This window comes from Pan troglodytes, chromosome 1 (assembly GCF_028858775.2).
Source record: "Pan troglodytes isolate AG18354 chromosome 1, NHGRI_mPanTro3-v2.0_pri, whole genome shotgun sequence".
Classification (NCBI taxonomy): domain Eukaryota; kingdom Metazoa; phylum Chordata; class Mammalia; order Primates; family Hominidae; genus Pan; species Pan troglodytes.
Genome location: NC_072398.2, coordinates 31,355,747 through 31,377,106, shown reverse-complemented (window position 1 = coordinate 31,377,106; position 21,360 = coordinate 31,355,747). Strand labels below are relative to the sequence as shown.

The following is a 21,360-nucleotide window of genomic DNA, read 5'->3' as shown; positions in this document are numbered from 1 at the left end:
CTACGTATGTATTTTTTTCACTGACTTATTTTCTACATTCTGATAAATTATCAGCTATTTTGTTTGCAACCTACTTGAAGGCAAGTACTATGGTTTAAACATCTTTATTTCTCTAAATATCTTAAATATATTTGTGAATACCTGCCTGAATAAACAAATGAGTGTTAATTCTCTACATGATATTAACTCTTAAAATAGCTTAGATATTTTTGAAGAGAAACTCTTCTATACTGCAACATAGGATTTTGTAACTAAACATTTTCCTTTCATTTTTTAATGAGAGGACCTTTCTGAATGTTTTTAAAATGTTAAAGTTTCAACTCTATATTTCAGAGTAAGGTGTGAAACTCAGGCGCAACCTGAGTGCTTGAGTTAATGACTATGTGCTACAGAATATTTCATTTTAAACGTATTTTCCCTTTGTGAAGGGCTGCCCTAATGGAATTTGCAACACCTGTCATACAGATCCGGGGAGTAGGTAACCAGTAGCAAAATAAGGTAGATAAAGTAAGCGGTGTAAGTTGTTTGACTGACTTAAATTTTGTTTCTAATGGGAATATTTTAGGTATCTTAATAACTTCCAGATAATCTATTCCAAGGTTTTATCACTCACAAAATATTTTTAGATGTCAAACCCAGAATCCTAGCATTTAAATGACTTTTTTATGGTTAGTATTTTTATTGTATTTTACACTTAGCATTCTCTTTTTTCTTTTATGGCTTACTTATTTGGTTAAATTAATGTGAACATATTCAGAGCAGACAATTGTTAGAGATGAAATGTAAATACATTCAATAAATTTAACTGAAACACTTTTATGTCAAATACACCACAGCAGAAACTAATGCCATTTGACTATTTTAATTTTTTTAATTTTTTTGAGACAGGGTCTTACTATGTTGCTCAGGCTTGTCTTGAGCTCCTGGGTGCAAGTGAAGCTCCTGCCTCAGCCTCCAGAATAGCTGGTATTACAGGTGTGTGCCACCACACCCATGACTATTTTTATTTTGAAGGCATCTTACAACAGAAGCACACACTGACTTTACTTGCCATGAAAACAGAATAAGGACAGTAAAAAGTTGTTTAAATCCATTTCGTTAGAATTTTATTTTTTCTTAAAGATGGTGCAGATGATGGCATTTTGCTTTTATTTAAGAAATCTATGTAGTATTATTTATTAGCAGTTGACTCTGCAGCTTTAGGAATTTGTGTTTTTAAAGCAGTCTGGATGTAATTATTTGTTTCTTTGTCAAAATTATGATTTTTGTGGAATTATTGTGAAGTACATATTGTGTCTTCTTTGTAGTATATCATAGACCACCTCAGGGTTCCACCTCCAGAATGTTTAATTAAGCCAGTCTGAGGTGGGGTCTGAGAAAGTGCATTTTTATTAGTTCCAAAGTGAAGTTGATGCTGCTAGTCCAGGGACCACACTTTGAGACCCACTAACCTAGGCAAAGAGCTGGAGTTCTGGTTCTACCCCCGCTTCCCAACAGAGGACTTTCACAATGTAGTTTCTTCTCTCTCCTAATTAAACCATCAGGAGTGATGAAATATACTAGTCAACTGAGAAATAGTTAAAGAGGATGCTGGCACCAAGTTCGTACTAGGTATTACACCAAGTGTTTTGGGAGGGGCACATCAATGAATAAACATTATTCTTGACCTTCAGGACCGGTCTTAGTCAGTTTGGGCTGCTGTAGCAGAATTCCAGAGAGTGACTAAACAAGAGAAATTTGTTTCTCACAGTTCTGGAGATTGAAAAATCCAAGACAGGTGCCAACATATCCATCTGGTAAGGGCACTCTTCTTTGTTTGCAGGCAGTTAACTTCTCCTTGTGTCCTCACAGAGGGAGAGCATCTTTCTCATGTCTGTTTTAAATCCCATGGCACTAATCCCATTCAATGGGGGCTCCACCTCCATAATTGAATTACCTCCCAAAGGCCCCACCTCCAAATGCCATCACATTTAGGATTTAGGCTTCAACATGTGAATTTGGGGGAACTCGAATATTCAGCCTATAGCAGGACCTTAGCATTCAGGAGGGGGAGTTAGCAAGTCATGCATGCATACCTACAACTATAATGTGTTGCAGAAGGTAATGGACATATTAAAGAGAAATAAAGGATTCATAATCAGTATTACAGTGGGAGCAACTAAAGATTAATTTTTGTTGAGGGGATCTATGAAGCCTTCTTACAGGAAACGATGGAGGTTTTGTGTTTTTTGTTCTTGACTTAAAAAGAAGAGACTATAAAAATTATAAAGATTCTGTTTTTAGTATTATAGTTTGAAATGAACAAGAAAAGCAAAAAGAATGTGACCATCTTATTAATAATTTTTATTATGGTGAACAAAGCATTTAATGAGTATACTGAGCAAATATTGAACAGTATATAATTGAGTCATTTATATAATATGTTACATATCATACATATTATATATTAATATATTAGGATTATGAGTTTGGATTTTTTATCTTATATCACTTGTGGAAATAATATAATTTTGAGCAGAGTGCTCTTTTTCCTCAAAAATATTTTATAGAAATATATTATTTTTCTCCTTTGGTAGAGACATTAGACAAAATCAAGAAACAGTTTAAAAAGAAAAAATGTAACAACGAAAAGAAAATCTGCAATGCAAGAAAACATGAATTATTACATGATAGGAAGTAATCATTACCTTTCATTTGGGCTCGGGATTGAGCAGGATTATATACTTGTTTTTGCAGTCACTTCTCTCTAGTTCTTATCATCATTCATAGACATAAACCTACACACTTATATGGAGACAGTAGTCTTTTAAAAATGTTTGCTTATTCATTCAAATAGACATGGGCAACATAGACATACTCTTTATTTTTACAGAGTTTGCAGTCTAGTAGGGAAGACATATATTAAACAAATGTATCCATAAATGTATGATTGTAAATTTTATTAAGTTATATGGAAGAAAAACAACATTATTATGTTTATGAGTGAAAAGAACAGTGAAAGGAGAATTCAGGTTGCTGTAGAGGAAATCCACATCAGAAAGTAAATACAATTTAAGTGAAGATCTTGAGGTAGAAATAAATGGTTTGCTAGGAAGTGAAATACAGCCATTGTGACTGAAGCATAGTGATCCCGGGAGAGAGCAACATGAAGTGAGAGGGAGAGAGAAGCAGGGACCAATGCTGAAAGGCCTTGTAGGTTTGTATTGTGTGTTAGTTGTATTGTGCCAAATAGCTTCTAAGCATCTTTCAGCTTCAGTCTCTTTTATACATTAATGTTGTAAATTAGAATTATTTACTTGCTCAAAAAATAGCAAATGGAAAACTTATTTTAAGGAAAATAAGACATTTGTGGTGGCAAATGCAAAGGTCTGTGTATTTCATGGCCACACAGAGCTACCTGGTTATGATCTTACAATCTGGTGATGAAAGAGTAGTGACAGTTCATTGAAATCATTCTAAAACAGAGCAGCTTCTTCCATTTGCGTGCTTTGGAAAACTAATATATGTAATACAAAGCTACCTCTTCAGAAAAAAAGTCCTATTGATAGCTAAATAAAATACTGAATTTAGGCAATATGAGTATAGTATTGTGGTTAAAGGCAAAGATGTTGGAGTCAAACCCAGATTCAAATTCTAACTCTGTCACTTTCTAGATGTAGGAGTTTGGGCAGAGATTTAATCTCTGTGAATATCATTTCCTCATCTGTTAAATGAGTGTAATAATATCTGCCCCACAGGACTATGAAAGTATTAAATGAGATGATATCTATGTCTTAGCCAGGAACCTCTTGAAAGCAGAACACAAATAGAGGATTAAAGTGCTGATACTTTGGGTGGCTCAATACCAGCTCAATGATGGTTAGAAAAGGGGGTCATAGATGGAAGTGTCATAGATGGAAACAACTCTCAGACAGTGATTTGGTGCATGAGATTTATTGGGGAGCAACATCTTTAAGGGAAGGGAGGAGGGAGGTTGAGAGAGAAGTTGAATTGTACCAGGAGGTCTCAGCTCTGCTATTTGGATGGCCCTTTATATTGGTCCCAAACTGAGACAAAGGCTCTGGGCCTATGTACTCTGTCAATCCCCAGTCATTGATTGAATCCAGGCTGGGGGCAGGATAACAAAACCTACCTGGGGCAGGGCAGCTGATTTTCTCCAGTGAGATATAGTTATGAACAGTCAGCAGCCAGCACTCCTGGCAGCTGGAACTTTGGGTTTGGTTCTGTAGGGAGGAATGAGGCATTATGAGCTCCTGCAGTCCTGGCCACTGCTTCACAAAGAGCCCCATAGTGATGCAACATAGTGCAGCAGATATGCTTGTTGTCTTTTTTTTTTTTTTTTTTTGAGATAGAGTCTCGCTGTGTCACCCAGGCTGGAGTGCAGTGGTGCGATCCGGCTCACTGCAACCTCCGCCTCCCAGGTTCAAGCGATTCTCCTGCCTCAGCCTCCTGAGTAGCTGGGATTACAGGTGCATACCACCACACCAGGCTAATTTTTTTGTATTTTTAGTAGAGATGGGATTTCACTATGTTAGCCAGGCTGATCTTGAACTCGTGACCTCAGGTGATCCACCCGCCTTGGCCTCCCAAAGTGCTGGGATTATAGGCGTGAGCCACTGCACCTGGCCATGCTTGCTGTCTTTAGCCACACAGGTTGTCTTCAGGTTTGCAAGGAGAAACCACCCCTCAGAGTAGTAGGTGGAGGACAGGGAAAGGAGAAATTTATTTGCATGGTTCTTTTCTGTCTCCTATTTTCCAGTTATCAGGGTTTACCCCATGCCCCATGCCTCTTAGGAACTCATATTCCATGCTCTATATTGTGGAATTTCATTCACAAAGTGCACTCTCATCAGGAGAGAGAAAGGAGGAGACCACCAAGGGAATTAGAGAAAGCATATCCAGTTGAGTAGATAAAGCATGTAGCCTAATACTTGGCTCATAGTAAATGTTCAATAAATAGCTAACACTTACATAGCACCTTACTGTGTACCAGCCACTATTTTGAGTACTTTACATTGATTAACTTATCTCATTCTCACAATAGTTTAATGGAAAAGATACTAATATTAATATATTTACATTTTACAAATGAGGATATTGCAGCCCAGAGGGTAAACAGCTAGTAAGGAGCACAGCAGAGCTGTTATAACCAGGTGCCATTTGAGAGTCTATGCTCTTGGCCGGGTGCGATGGCTCACGCCTGTAATCCCAACACTTGGGGAAGCCAAGGCTGGTGGATTCCCTGAGGTCAGGAGTTTGAGACCAGCCTGACCAACATGGCGAAACACTATCTCTACTAAAAATACAAAAATTAGCTGGGCGTGGTGGCATGTGCCTATAATCCCAGCTACTTGGGAGGTTGAGGCAGGAGAATTGCTTGAACCCAGGAGGCAGAGGTTGCAGTGAGCTGAGATTGTGCCACTGCACTCCAGCGTGGGTGACAGAGCAAGACTCCATCTCAAAAAGACAAAACAAAACAAAACAAAAACAGAGTCTATGCTCTTAATCACTCCACTATATTGTGGCTATTATTATTATTGCTATCATTATTAGAATATGTAAATACTTTATTATCCCTATGAATATCATTAGCAAAATACATTCAAATATGTAAAGCTTTGCAAAAGTTTCAGTAATTTTTATCTTTATTTTAAAACTATATCAGAAAATGTTTTATAGATATGAAAACAGGGCAGAAAGTCTTGGAACTTATTCAAGTTTCTTTATATGGTAGAAGACAGGATTATAAGATAAAGGAAATATGCATGGCTAATTTAACAAAAATATATTTGGCATAATATTTCTTGTGTCAGGAAGATGACAGCCTGGTCTGGAGTTAGAAAATATGCAAACACAGAGATTCTAATTCCATTTCTGCCATTAACTTATTTGTTAATCACAGTAGGTCATTTAATCTCTTTATGTGTTTCTGTATTTGCAAAATAGAGTAATTAGTAAAAGCTATGCCATATATATCACAGGTTTTTTTTTTGAGGATAGAAATGAGAAAATACATCTGAAATGTAAAATCAGAAAAACAACCTATCTAAATGTCTTGGAAGTACTGCATTGAAAAAATCTCCAGATTAAAAATATAGGTAATTTTTATAATTTTGTAGGGAATCCTAGTTAGAATGGTTTCCATCCTTTTATTTTTAATGAGATCATAATTTTTATTGCATCCTGCACACTGAGAAATATCTTCACCCTACTGCTATAACAAAAATGTATATATTAAGAATAATTTATTTAGCAATTCCTACTTCATCATTTAACAAAGAATGTTTGACATAAATATTACTGTCTTGTTCAGTATATCCACACACACTCAAATATTACAAGAAATCAATTTGGAACCTAAGAATTGACTTTTTTCAATAATTGGATGAATTTATTAAATTAACTACTTTTGTGTTTTGAGATTACACACTTGAGTGTTTCCTAAGTGTTTTCTTTATATGCTGGAAAGTAACTTTCTTTTCCATTATCTCGCAGTTTTTGTTCACTGTGCCATGCCACTGTATACATACTGTTTTTATTTTACATTTCCATATTCTGAAGATGAACTGTTTTTACTACTTAAAATAACTTACACTTTTGATTTTGTGTCCAAGTTCTATGTACATCTTTGTACCTTACCCGTTCATATATGTTTTCAATTATATTAGGCCTTTCTTCTTATATAAGACCTTTTCATATTTATTAAATTATTTATAGAGCAGAAACTTCTTTATAGATTTTTTATTTTTATGATTGCTTAGAAAATTACTGTACTTATATTTAGCATAATATGAAATTGGATACATGCATTTCTGAGTAATTATCTTTATAGTGGTAGTTCTCTGGTTAATTTTTATTTTTTTCATGATATCAATAGTAAAGATTAAAATTAATAATGTATTTGCTTTTTAATGTAACATATGATTGTTATTTTACCCAGCAAAAGTTCTTATTTAGTCATACGTAACTGCCTTGAAATTTGCACTTTAAGGACAAAGAAAGGTCACCAATCCCTCTAACTCCTGGTTCTTTGTCAAAAATGGACACAGTTAATGAGGTTTGTTTGGTACAGAACAAATTCTCAGACACAGATAGAGATCCTTTCAATGGAAACAAATTTGTTTGGCTTTACCAGGTTACTTAGCGATTAATAATAGCCTTGAGATGCAGGTCAGAGAGGTCATTGTACCAGCTTGCCAACACAATCTAAATGTGCAGCTAGCCTGGCTCTGTGGGCGCAGAAGCCCCCAAAATACTATGCATAAAGTAAAATAAGCTATTTTCTGACTCCTTTTTCATATTAATAAGCAATTTTCAAGAGAAGGTGGCAAAATGGGGGCCATGCCACTCCAAGTAATTCATTTATTTTGCAATTTAATCTTACGTTGAAAAAAATTGCTCTGCTGCAATAGCATAGCTTGGTGATTTTTAAACGTCAGTGTGTTTCATAAGTAACCTTGTATGAAGTATTGTATTAGTAGCCTTTAACAGAAAATTGCAACAAAAATATTTCTAGACATTGAAGTAGAAAGGAGAATCTTTTATTTTTTGAATTTTTTTTCCTCTGCTTTCCTCAGATACCTTTAAGAAACATGCTCAGATAATTTATTTAAAACTTTACTTACAGAACTAGACACTAAGTTACTTACCTACTTTTTTTAAAAAGTATAGTACAATTTCAAAACATTGTTTTAACACAAATAATTAAATTTTTCCTTGAAAATAAAGGATTTTTCTCCATATTTGATATCATAATCTGTTTAGCAGATGTTTTCACATAGTATACTTAAAAGCTTATTTTTTGTTTGTATTTCTTAGATACACATAAATAATGAAAAGTTTCATTATTTTAATAGAATTTATTATACTTAGAAAAGACTTGCACTTTCTCACCTAATTTAGCTTTTATTCGAATTATCTATGTAATTGGACAAAATGTCAACCTTTGAAGTGCAAGATAATATATGTAATCTTATTGGTATTATTTGAAGTGTCAACTGAAGTAAACCTACAATAAATTAAGTATATGTATAAAACCTGTCACATTTTAAAAATTAGGCCATTAGTTAGTAGGCAAAATAAATGATTAGAGATTTGAAAATACAAACCCAAAATGTAAGGGAAAACAGTAGCACAGATGCTTTCTTGGGATATTTAAGTATGTCCAAAAAAGTTAATCTTAAAGCAAAAAAAACCCTGATAATTTAGTAAGACACTTACTTTGCATTTGATGTGAGTATTTTCTCAGCTTTGAATTAATTATAAATATATTCATTTGATCTCAAAAACTTAATCACTGACAAGTCACATAAATGCTTTCTAAATATTGCAAAGATTCATGTAGAAAATGCAGGTAAGATAGATTACACCACTGATTTGGATGGATATGGATGATGGTTGCCCCTCAAAAAAACTGATTTATCATCAGTGAAAGAATTAAAATGTTAACACATAGTATCATAAATAACTGCAGATGGTTTTGATGCAGGAAGGCACTGGAGGAGTTTGCAGAAATGAAAGAAAGAGAAGAGAAGAAGGCTAACCTCGAAAGGGAAGAGAAGAAAAGAGATTACCAAGCCCGAAAGATGCATTACCTCCTCAGCACAAAGCAGGTTGGTCTACCTGTCCCTGACAGCTCCTGTAAGCCACTTGGGCCCCTAGCCTGACAAAGATAAACTAGCAGGCTGAATGGGACATGACTTGTTGAAAAGATATCACAAAGACACTACTTCGAGTTCAATTTCGTGCTTCTGTATAGGTGCGCGCAGGCACCATGACTCGTCTGTGACAGCGGCTTCATAGAGGCAGCCGCTGCGATGCTGGCAGAAAGGTCCAAGTCAGCAGTGTGATCTGCCACGGTGATAACACAACACGAAGGGCATAACCTCGCTTTCAAAACTCATTCTGAGTGGCTTATTGTTGTGTTGTGAATTGATCAAGAACTAACAAGTTATTAGGCTGAGGTTGCTTTCATGTTTTCTCTTTTAATTGAGCTAACGTTGAGATTAAAACCATTTTTCAACCGTTTCTAAATTTTGATGGAAGTTTTCAGGTAAAGCTTTTAACAAAATTGCTTCAGGAATTACATCTTCTTATAGAAGTATAAGCATGAAATTTGGAATACTTAGACATTTATTTTACAATGCTTGCTAAAATGTCAATGCCCTGGATTTTGTCCTGGTTACTAGGAAAGAATACACGGCATGTGGAATAGTCTCAAAAAGAAATACGGTTTTAAAAAAGCATGAGTTTGGGGAGTGAGATATGTTTTGTTACTGGGGATCTAGTCAGGAAACTAGCAATTTCCGGGTTTTTATTTTTTTCTCATAGACCTTCAAGTTCAGTGTTGTAGTTCTGGCCAGAGTCACATAGTTGAATGTCTCCAGGTAGGGGCAAATCAAGTCCCAGTGGTGAAGGGTGAGCCCCAAGACCGAATGTCATCCTTAGAGGCATCCAAATTAAAAAATATATATATATTAAATCCTGGGCTGGCCGTCTACATTTGGAGCGTAGATCTCCCGCATCTCTAGCCTGTGCTTGGTAGTCTAAATACCAATACTTTTTAATCATGGTGACTATCTTCATATTTACTTGGATTTGTGTAGCTGAGTTATCTTCATTTGACAGGTAAGGAAACAAACTCAGAGGTGTTACGTAGCTAAGTTACAGATACAAAGCTAGTAGAAATAGATATGGCACTTGGCACTCTGAGGTCTCTAGACTTTAAATACTTAGGCAATAATTAAAAGATACTTTTAAAAATTAAAAGTCAAAATATTTTAACTTTTCATTATAAAATCTATACTAGTAAAATTTTAGTTGTATAATTGAAGTGCTACATTTTATATAGAATTTCAAATCAAAAATTCCTTTTAGCAGAAAATTTTTAACTTTAGTTATTAGTAATTTCAACTTTCATTAAACTGAGTACTATTAATATCCTTATTCCTTTAAATCTGATATTTTATTTTTTACAATACAGTTGTTAATTTTAGTAACTCTGAACCATCTTTATACTCTGAATCTTTCTTAATATGAGTTCTAGTTGTGCTATGTATACTTATGATGGGTATTGTAATACAGAAAGCAATTTTTAAAATAGTGAAATCATTCTTTTTTTAAGAGGGAGCAAAAAAGAGTCTCACCCTGTTGCCCAGGGTGGAGTACAGGGGCGTGATCTTGGCTCACTGCAACCTACACCTCCTGGGTTCAAGCAATTCTCCTGCCTCAGCCTCCAGAGTAGCTGAGATTACAGGCACCCACCACCATGCCAGGCTAATTTTTGTATTTTAATAGAGATGGGGTTTCACCGTGTTGGTCAGGCTGGTCTTGATCTCCTGACCTCAAGTGATCCCCCCGCCTGGGCCTCCCAAAGTGCTGGGATTACAGGTGTGAGCCACCACGCCTGGCCTAAAATAGTGAAATCATATTTAACTGAACATTGTTAATTCTGTTTTTTTCAAGGTTGTTGAGATACTAAGTATCTAGTGAAATGATTTAGAAAGTCCATGAAGACTCAGTTTTTTTTACTAATAAAAATAATCTGACAGCAAATATCTATGGAGTACTTACCATGTGCCAAACAGTATTATAGAGACTTTCTATGCATTATTTCTTTAACTAATTTCATTTCATTTCATTTTTAAAATTAAGCACCTGGTTTGACAAAGAATTTTCACAAACCTGACTAAAACACTTGAATCATAGACCTTAATGGATTTTCAGGTATTACCATTGTGTTTCAAGTATATTTGTATTAACAAATACAAGCTGTCAATGCATTTTTCTCCTTCTTTATACCATATAAGCTGCTGATAATATCAATGTATGTAAACTTTACTTTAGTGATCCCTAGTCTCCAAAACTCCTTGGCATCCACTAAAATAATTATTTTTGAGGTACTATGGCAAGGTTGAAAGAACCCAGTACTGTCATCAGACAGAGCTGAGTTGACATCCCAGCTCTCCCACTAAGGGTAATAATATATTAGGAGATTACCTTCAGTTTTCTAAGCCTCTGCTTCCCTCTGCATTTGTGGGATAATGAAACCCACCTTGGAAGAATGTGATGAGGATTAAATGTAATGTATTTAAAACAGTGCCAGACCCTTCGAGGGCATTCAGTAAATGGTAACAATCATATTATTAGAATTTAACCACAGATAAACCTAAGGTTTTCTTAATTTTCTTCCATTAATCTTACCAATTGGAAGCATTCATTTCCTCATTTCCTTCTTGGCTTTCCTTTAGTTATTAATAAAAAATTAGTTAGAAATTTCTATACTGGTGTCCCCCACCTCCATTTGACACTTGACTTCACAGACCTGAGGACATTACAGGTGAAATTGTATTCTCAAATCGCTTCCCTTGGAGATAAATGTTACAAAAATATCAGGGATTTTAATTTGGACCTGGCCGGTTGGTAAACTTCATCATAGTGATCTTAATATTTGATCACAGGTAACTAGAGATGAAAAGACAACCCTTTGAACCTATGGAGCCACTTTTATTCCCAAGGCAAACTTTTTGTGTGTGTGGTGGTAAAATAGAATAGCAGTGTCATCTTAGACTCATCTGTTCATTTTGTTCAAGGGATTAGTTTTACTGACAGAATGATACTGGAAAGTTCGTATGTTCTCTTCCTTATATCCCAACAGATTTGCTTTACTTAGCTTTTAATCAGTATTTTTCATCATGATATTAAAAAGTTGAATTTTAAAACATGCTACAAGTCACAACTATTAATACAAACTGTCTCCATCTAAACAAAAGCATGCCACACTAAGATTTAATAAATACAATAAACATGAATCTTAAACTCATCAGTTAATCACTTCCAATAATATTTTTGAGTACCTGCCATCTAATAGTACTGTGCTAGGACTTTAGTATATATAAATATATACTATGTAATCTTTAACCACAAAAAGCGCTGAGCCTAATTTCAGTCTAATGTCAATTTTTTTGTAGATGGAAATTGTCAACTTTTCACTACTGCTTATACAGGCGATCTCACTGAAATTAACAACCATTTATACTTACGATTTTGCTGATGTGCTATTTTATTTTAATAAAAAATAACATAACTTTCCTTCCTGAGCCTAAGGAAGATTCAGAGAATAAAAGACACACATTTCAATCTGAGTGTTGTTAGTAATTTTTACAGCATGTCTTGGCTATTGGGGAGAAATTAAGCTGCAGATTTTAAAATATTCTTTACTTAGTTGTTTACAAATTAATTTCATTGCTTGTTTTAAGATTAATTTCATTGCTTGTTTTAAGATTTTGATTTCAAATTATATTTATAGACCTTTAAGTACAAATAAAAGCCAAATAAGAATTGATACCGTTTATTTTAAAAGATTTGCATCAATTTTAACGTTCAATGCTTGCAGATATTTGAAAATTCTCCAAATATTCAAGTTTGAATAATTTTATAAAAAGTATATCAGGATAGGAAAAGCTTTATTGATCTGCTTAAAAGGAATAAATCTAATAGGATTTTTAGCAAAGAGAGGGACATTATTTATATTGATGATTTATATTGGTGATTGGTGATTAGGAATGATGTTAGTATGGTTTATAGAATAGTAATTTTTACATTAAATTTTTATTATTCTAATAGCTTACTTTAGATGAGTAGAAATAAAACATTAATTTTGACAGTGCTTCAAAAAAGATAATTTTGTAAGCCAAAATTGTATTTGTGAATTCAGATATAGATGATATAAGATTATGTGTTTTTTAATGTGTCAATAATTTTAGGATGATTATGCTGATATACTCATATACTCATATGCTGATTGCAAAGTTTTAAAGTCAGGTTTAAGCCTATTTTTAGTACAAATCCAATGTATACCTTAAAATAGTTCCAAAAGCGATCACTAATTTTTGATGGTATTAATTACCTCATCTTTATTCAAGCAAATATGTTAGTGCTAATAGAAATTACACAAGTAAATAACTAATATTGCAATGAGTGAATTAATAGACCCCTCAGGGTTTTATTAATTAAAAAGTTCAAGTCATATTAAAACACCTTTTGTATATGTTTATTTCAATCAGAAAGCTGAATATGGTACCTTATTTGCATAAATAATCAATCACCATTTACTAGTAGTAATAAGGTTAATTTGTTGCTACAGACATAATAGAATTAGTCAATTATATTTCCCAGAAAATACTATTTGTTATGCACCCCATCACCTGTAAAACAGGGTTGAGATTAGCACCCTTATTAAATGAACACATCAAGAAATCTTTGTCCCTGTAAAAGTTTTATGAAAGGAAGGCTAATTTTGGTTGATTTGGATAAAGTAAAATGCAAATATTGCTTCCATTTGTAAATTTAATTTATCTTTCTCTAAAGATTCATTATTTAATAAAGTTATTTATTTTGATTCAGTAACTAGTCAAACTAAATCTAACACATATAAGACATATTTCCTTTGAAGAAAATCTCATTTGCAGATTTGTTTTATTCCAAATAAACTGACTTTCATTCCCTTGCCCTTGTTCTTGGGTAATAAATTATGTTGTCTGCGCCACCTACTGGTGGATATACGCAAAGGCCTATTGTTGGATTTATTAAAAGATGCCTGTAAAATATTGCCAGAATTTTTGAGAATCTTCCTGGAGATTAGAAAAATTACAGACACAAATGTAAAATTCAAGATCCAAATTATAAAAGGTTACTTTGGAAATATTGGTTATTATATAGAATTATACACGGCAATAGTTATCTTATTAGTGAAAATGTTACCCTGTTTTTCATTTTAAAGTGATAATAAAAAAGGTAAATAAACATAAAATATACATATAACTCAGTATAACTATGCATATTTTATTTGGTGTGGCATTTAAGGGTTTACACATATTGAAATTAAAGCTAAAGTAGAAACAAATTTACTTTGATTACAATTGTTACACGTATATAATGGAAATAATTTTCATGTCATAATTTATACGATAGATTTTTGATGTTTTTCCTCACTCATCACTAAAGCAGTGAAAATACTACTGAAAAAACTATTTTTATTTATGATTTAAAAAGACCCTATACTGTGATTAATACTGATAAAACTTTACTTTGAATTGTATTTTTGAGGAAGCCAAAATGGTTTCAGCTACTTCTTTCCCAAATCATATTAAATCATATTTGTATAGAGAAAGACTGTCTTAATTTTAAAAATTAAACTTGGCCAGGCGCGGTGGCTCACGCCTGTAATTCCAGCACTTTGGGAGGCCGAGGTGGGCGGATCACGAGGTCAGGAAATCGAGATAATCCTGGCTAACACAGTGAAACCCCGTCTCTACCAAAAATACAAAAAATTAGCCAGGCGTGGTGGCGAGCGCCTGTAGTCCCAGCTACTCGGGAGGCTGAGGCAGGAGAATGGGGTGAACCTGGGAGGCGGAGCTTGCAGTGAGCCGAGATCGCACCATTGCACTCCAGCCTGGGCAACAGAGCGAGACTCCATCTCAAAAAAAAAAAAAAAAAATTAACTTGACATACCCATAATTAATTGGTAGTCTGTTGATATGAAAAACAGTTTTATAAGACAAATCTTTTTTTAAAAAATTATTTTAATTTCCAGGATACAAATCTTATAAGGTGAAAAATATTTAAATTAGGAAAATTTTGGCCAGGTGCAGTGGCTCATGCCTGTAATCCAGCACTTCGGAAGGCCAAGGAGGGCAGATCACTTGAGGTCAGTAGTTCGAAACCAGCCTGGCCAACATGGTGAAACCCCGTCTCTATTGAAAGTATAAAAAAATTAGTTGGATGTGGTGGCAGGCGCCTGTAATCCCATCTACTCGGAGGCTGAGGCAGGAGAATCACTTGAACCTGGGAGGCAGAGGTTGCAGTGAGCCGAGATCACGCCACTGCACTCCAGCCTGGGTGGCAGAGCAAGACTCTGACTCAAAAAAAAAAAAAAAAAAAAAACTTTAATTCTTCCAAATCACTTATTACTTTAGACTCTATCTTTTAAGTATCATAAGTGGAGAGATCTTATGCATATCAAGTGCTCAATACGTGATTATTCACTTTTATTTTGAGATGATGAAGTCCTAGAAAAATGGCAGCCTTACCGTGTGCGCCTGCCAACATGTGTGCATATGTGTGGGTATGTGTATCTATGTGTCATATGTCTTTGTATATTTGGTATATTTGGAAAGTACCTTTGGAGAGGCTATACCATTGCCTAATGTGTGGGTATTGCATTGCACATTACATATGTGTGGGTATGTGTATCTATGTGCCATACGTCTTTGTATGTTTGGTATATTTGGAAAGTATCTTTGGAGTGATAGGGAAACTCGAGTAATGTTAAGATGACCTGTAATGACTTTCTGGAGCACATATTTGGACCTCTTAGACCTTATCTCAAAACCACTTTTCTGACTTGAAAAACATTGATTTTGTTTCTTTATAGTTTCTTAGTTGGACCTTTTTTCCCTCTTTTGTATTTCCATGATATACAAGCAAAAGGATGTATGCCTTGATACTTATGGTTGCCAATAGTACCCTTATCTCCACTGCACTGAATATTACATTTATGATCTTTGTGGTTTGATGCAACCTGATTTTGAGCATTCACATGTTCCTTGTGAACTTTTTTTGGGCTTTTTTTTCTGTGTGTTTTTTTTTTCTATTTTCCAAATCAGACTTTACATTAAACGATCCACGATTCTAAACTATCCCCAGTTATCCAGGGTTTTGAAGTAGTTGACTCTTCTTCTGTTTTTGCTATCGTCTTTCAGTTCATCATTCCAGGTGTCTTTCAAATCAGTTCCTTCACGTTTATTTCCTGAACCCTGAGAAATTGTAATAGTCTCTAAAATGATTTTCTTTTTAAGCCTTTTGCCCTTTAACCCAATATATTTACCACCATCAGATAAATCTTTCTAAAAGAGCATTTTTATTTCATTTATCTTTGCAGTTTGTAAGCCTCCAAAGATTCCCTGTTATCCATAGGATAAAATCCATATTTTTCAGCGTAAGCGTTCAAAATTCTTTACAATCTGACTTCACTCTGCCTATTGAGTCTGATCTGCCTTTGCTCCTTAATATGAGCATACTGATACAGTCTGACTTTATATCCTAGAGAAATTTGTCATAAGATTCTCTCTCTCTCTCTCTCTCTCTCTCTCTCTCTCTCTATATATATATATATATGAGGTAGGTGACTTCTGGTGATTTGCCATATTGTGGAAATTCAGAAGCCTCCCCTCTACCTCTCACAGAAGAGGAGAAACATGTTACAAGCTTTTCACTAATACGTTGAATTTGACTGTTACTTTACCGTTAAAGATGTATTTCTTTCTCCTATTAAATTTAGATAACTAATTTAAATGATATTTAGAAAGGAGACATATTAGCTTTCAGGTTGTCCTTAATGGTATATCTTAGTGAAAATTGATAGATTGTGAACAGCTTCTGATAAGAATGGGAAAGAAAACTACGTTCAGAGACCTGAGGCAATGCCTAGAGTATAAAGACCCAAATGGACATAAAATTGGTAAGAAAGAGATCCAGGGATGCTGAAGGGTGTAATGCATTCATGGGATGTCTGGGGAGGAAAGTAGGTATTTATGGCACTAAAAAGAATATTAAGAGGACATGCAGAAGAAATGTATCAGTTGTGTCATTTTGCTTAGAGTCACTGCTATTTAGTATCAATTATTAACATAGCAGTCTCCAAAACCAATTCTTAATTCGTACATTCCCTGCCACTTATTTAGCAAACTTTTTCAGGAGTTGGAAAGGTCTGGTAATAAGATAGAGTTATGGATGTATGGTTTGGGAGGTAGATTCATACATTTTACATGAAGGATCTTATATTTGCTTGTGCTAACTTCCCAGTAGTTTGTATGAATGTTTTCATGCAGAAAAATTTAACAATAGGAACTCACACTGACAGAGATGCCACTCGTCGGAATGTGCTAGAGCAGCATGGGATCTTTAGGATGATCTTTCCAGCCTTCTCTTTTAACCGATAAAAGAAATTAAGACTAGAAGATAAAGCAACCTGCACAAGGTCACACAACTAGTTTGAATACATTCTGTAAAGCTGGGGCATCCTCAGTAAACCATGGTCACAATAAAAATCTGAGTTGGTCATCTGCATCTGTGGTCTACACCTGGTTCACTAAATAAACCCTACATGGAAGGAACTGTATCCTACCTTTATGACTGTCCAGCCATCCTTCTTTAAAGGATATGCGCTGGTTTTTCATTGAATTCTCTCTTTTTCTCTTTCTCTGAAATGGGTTAGTACTTGCAAGAAACATCAATTCTGAGTGAGTTCATGTACAAAGATAAAAACTAAGGCCTGTATATAGAAGCATAAGGAAAGCCAGAATGTAATTTAGATATCTGTGGTAACTTCTAGTGAATTGCTCAAAGCAATTTATTATATCTATTTTCAGAATATTCTATAAAGCAGAAATTATCTTTCTGATGACTAAAATGTTGTTTGGGACTCCTTTTTTTTCCCTTTGGACACTTGGCAGGTTTATTCTTTCAAGATTACATAGAGATCTGACCTACGATCTTTGGATCCATAGTTTAAGAGGCAGGTCCTCAAGTCTGGACATTTGTTCTTAATTGCAAGTGAACAGCTCACATCACAGAATCATCACATAATTTGTTACTATTGGCAGTCTCTGTGCAGAAAGGCCAAGGACTGAACTAGCATGGAGAATGAATTACCTATTAACTTTTACATTTTATTTCCTCCCTTTTTAACATTGTAGATTTTATTATCCTGTAATATATGAAAGGGATGGCATTATTATCCATTGTCAGTTCTCTTTGAGGAGACAGAGTGAAGTGGTTTTAAAAAAATCTTGTTGTGTTTTCAAATGAATTCCTTTTCTGCTCTTCTCCTCTTGCCATCTTTTAACTACCTCACATCTAAGAAAGAGGCAACAATTTCCGAAAGAGGCAAGAATAAATAAAAATTAATTAAAAGAGAGCCACTTAGGTAGAAAAGGGCCTTAGCTCTTTCCCTTATATATTTTTTCCTTTTAAGTGTGCAGCATTTTAGAATAAATTCCTTAGAAAAACACATTATAAACCTCCCCCTTATGTGTGACTGGGGACAGATCCCATGTGTTATGGGCCTGAAGCTTACACAATTTTGGGAATACACCTTTAAGGATAAAGTATGCAAAGTTTCAAATAAAAGAGGATAAGTTCATTATTTCTGTTTTCTTTAGATACAGAGTCTCGCTCTGTCACTCAGGCTGGAGTGCAGTGGCGTGATCATAGCTTGAATTTGTGGGCTCAAGTGCTCTCCCACCCCAGCCTCAAGTAGCTGAGACTACAGGCAGGTGCCATCACACCTGGCTAGGTTTGTTTACATTTTTTGTAGACATAGGGTCTTGCTGTGTTGCCCAGGCTGCTCTCAAACTCCTGGCCTCAAGTGATCCTCCCACCTCAGCCTCCCAAAGTGCTGAGATTACAGGCATGAGCCACCACACCTGGCAATATTTTTTATAATGAGAAAGGAAATCATTTCAAGCACATTTCAAATTTTAATGGCCTGATAATACCCAACATCTTAAAATCTAAAAATATAGCATAGTGCTTTAATTAACTGCCTGACACAGCTCTATGGCATTTGTTTTCTATGTTTTGACTTCATACTCTTTGATTGCTTCTTTTTTGACAATAATATTGTTATACTTTCTGAAGTGAGAAGAGATGGATTATTTACGCTTTTGTTCTGACAACATTGATCTAAATTTTCATTACTATAAAAGTGTTGTATAATGCATTATGTTGAATATATTTTTGAAAGGAGAGTCTTCCATTTTGTATATGAAATTATGAGAATTGGATTCCCCATTTATGATTTACACATCTGAAAGTTGGAAAAATTTTTCACAGGCTAGCTTTGGGCTGTGTGCATTTTAAACCTCGCTTCTCCTTCACTTCTCACAGACTTCCATGGTGAGGCACTTTAGGATGTTCCTATTGCAATGAAGCCTCTGGCTCCTTCATTCACGGTGCCTCCTATCTACACGGTGGGTGGTAGGAATATTCCTGGGAGGTATTTCTGTTTTGGGATTGCTAACAAATATTAAGTATATGTGGAAGTGACAGAAAACCCACATAAATATATTTAACTAAACCTAGATTAAACATGTACCCACCTCATCTTTTTCATAGCCTGATCCGAACATGCCCACAGCCACTCTCATACCACCCAACCCACGGGGAAGTGTGATAGAGGATGTCAGAGTATAAAGAGACAGTGGCATTCACTGATATCTGACTTTTGCCAGTTTTACAAAAAGCATGACCACGTGAACAAATTGCCAGGGTCCTACCCTGTGCCTTGGAAGGGGCCTATGAAAGCAAGGGGCCCCAAAGCTTAAGCTTCCTTAGTTTCACTGTTACTTCACCTCTGAGTGGACTCCATTCATGTACTATGTGAAAACCCTGCTGCTCTTGTTAAATTTGCTCAAATAAGTTTTAACATTTGTTTCAATGTGCTATACATAATCATCGGCACACCAGATTTCAAATCCAGCCTTCAGACAATTAAGTAAACCTTATCATTTTAGGCCTATCTTTCTTTAAAGCTGAAGCACCGAATTTTCTTTAGTTCTTTCTCTTTTTTTAAATTGAAAACAAAATTTGGACATCAAACTCAGGATCAGTTTATTTTCATTTAGTAGATTCGGTGCCTTTTTTAAATTAACTTATTAGGTATGGGGTAGAGATAGTTATTAGGTATTAAAAAGAATGAATCTATTTTGTATATGTATATATATGTATATGTATACATTTTTATTTGTACATATGTATATATGTACATACATGTATACATGTTATGTATGTATATGCATATATACACACACAAATACAAACATATATAAAGTTTCAAATACAGTCTTAATAAAACATTCAAAAGCCAGAAAAGAATTAGGACAAAGTACATAACAAATGTAGCTCCAATTTCTTACCTCAGTGTAAAATGTTCCTCCACTTACCCCAGAACCATATTTTAAATTGTATTGTATGCAAACAATTTATACAAGGCAACTGGAAGTTAATTAGTATTTGCTTATTTTTATTGGTTTTATATAAAACTCCTATTGGTCCAGCACAATGTCTCACGCCTGTAATACCCAACACTTTGGGAGGCCAAGGCAGGCAGATCACTTAAGACCAGGAGTTCAAGACCTGCCTGGGCAACATGGCAAAACACCATCTCTACAAAAAAAAAATTATCCAGGCAAGGTGGTGCATGCCTGTAGTCCCAGCTACTTGGGAGGCTGAGTGGGAGGCTTGCTTAATTAAGCCCAGGAGGTCGAGGCTGCAGTGAGCCATGATCGCACCACTGTACTCCAGCCTGGGCAACAAAGCAAGACCCTGTCTCAAAACAAACAAACAAAAAACCAAAAAAATCCTACAGTTATTGTCAAGTTAATTACAATCAATTCCGTCATTGTCTTCATTGGTTAGAAGAGACTAAGCTTTTGGTGGTTCCTTTTATTAATCACTAATTAAATTTATAATATAATAAAATCCAAATCTTAGAAACACAAGCAGATAGGTGATTTCTTTAACTAGATCTAATGAAAGAAATGGGGCTGTAATAGTTTTGTAGATTTAAATTTTTATTTCTCTTACTATTATGGCTATTTTTCTATTTTGAGGACACTTCAGAAATATTTTGGATTGAGCCCAGTCATGAGTTAGATGCTATTATGTATAACTGATAAATAATCAGTTTGTAAAGTTTGTCAGGTTATGATTTATCCTAGCTCTTCGGTGAGATTAGAAGAATAACTTTATGTAGATATCCCAGTGTCTCTGATATTTAATCCACTCTTTTAGATTGAAAAACTTCATAATCTTTCTGTTGAGTATCTGGCAGCCAGATTTTAAAATTTCAGGCTCTACTCTAATCCATCGTCTTTTTCCTTTGATCTTTCTCTTTATTACCCTCCCTACTCTGTGCACTCTATCATGAAATACAATATGCCCTTTATATTAAAACTAGAGACTTAAGGAGAGAGATTATACTCCCAATGTTTTCCTAAAATGAGCTCTTAACTGAGTCAATGGTTAAGATACTCAAACATTGACTAATGTGACTGATGTGGTCATTAAGGTCACTGTTAAGATCATAAGTATTTAAGTTCTGAGATCAAAGTATAGTCCAACACAAGAAATAATCTATACATTTTGGATTTTATGCAAAATGTAAATATTTTAAAATACACAGAAAGTTTGCTTATTATATTGTGTATTTGTTACAATCAAAAAACAAAAAAAGAGGAATTCCAATTTTTAATCTAAAAAATATAAAATTGATTTCATTTTGGTGTGATATGATTTTAA

The 21,360-nt window shown here is 34.6% G+C and overlaps 1 protein-coding gene across 18 annotated transcripts in view; it reads left to right on the top strand.

Annotated features, from left to right (window-relative positions):
• Positions 1-21,360, top strand: part of SPATA17 (spermatogenesis associated 17) — a 226,667-nt gene that overhangs the window by 95,788 nt on the left and 109,519 nt on the right. For all 18 annotated transcript variants that reach the window (XR_010150312.1, XR_010150313.1, XR_010150310.1 and 15 more), the window contains one exon: positions 8,489-8,612. Coding sequence is in view for 10 of the 18 variants with exons in the window: in XM_016938874.4 (XP_016794363.3) it covers positions 8,489-8,612 (124 nt within the window). In the remaining 8 variants the exon portion in view is untranslated. The remainder of the gene's footprint in view (positions 1-8,488; positions 8,613-21,360) is intronic.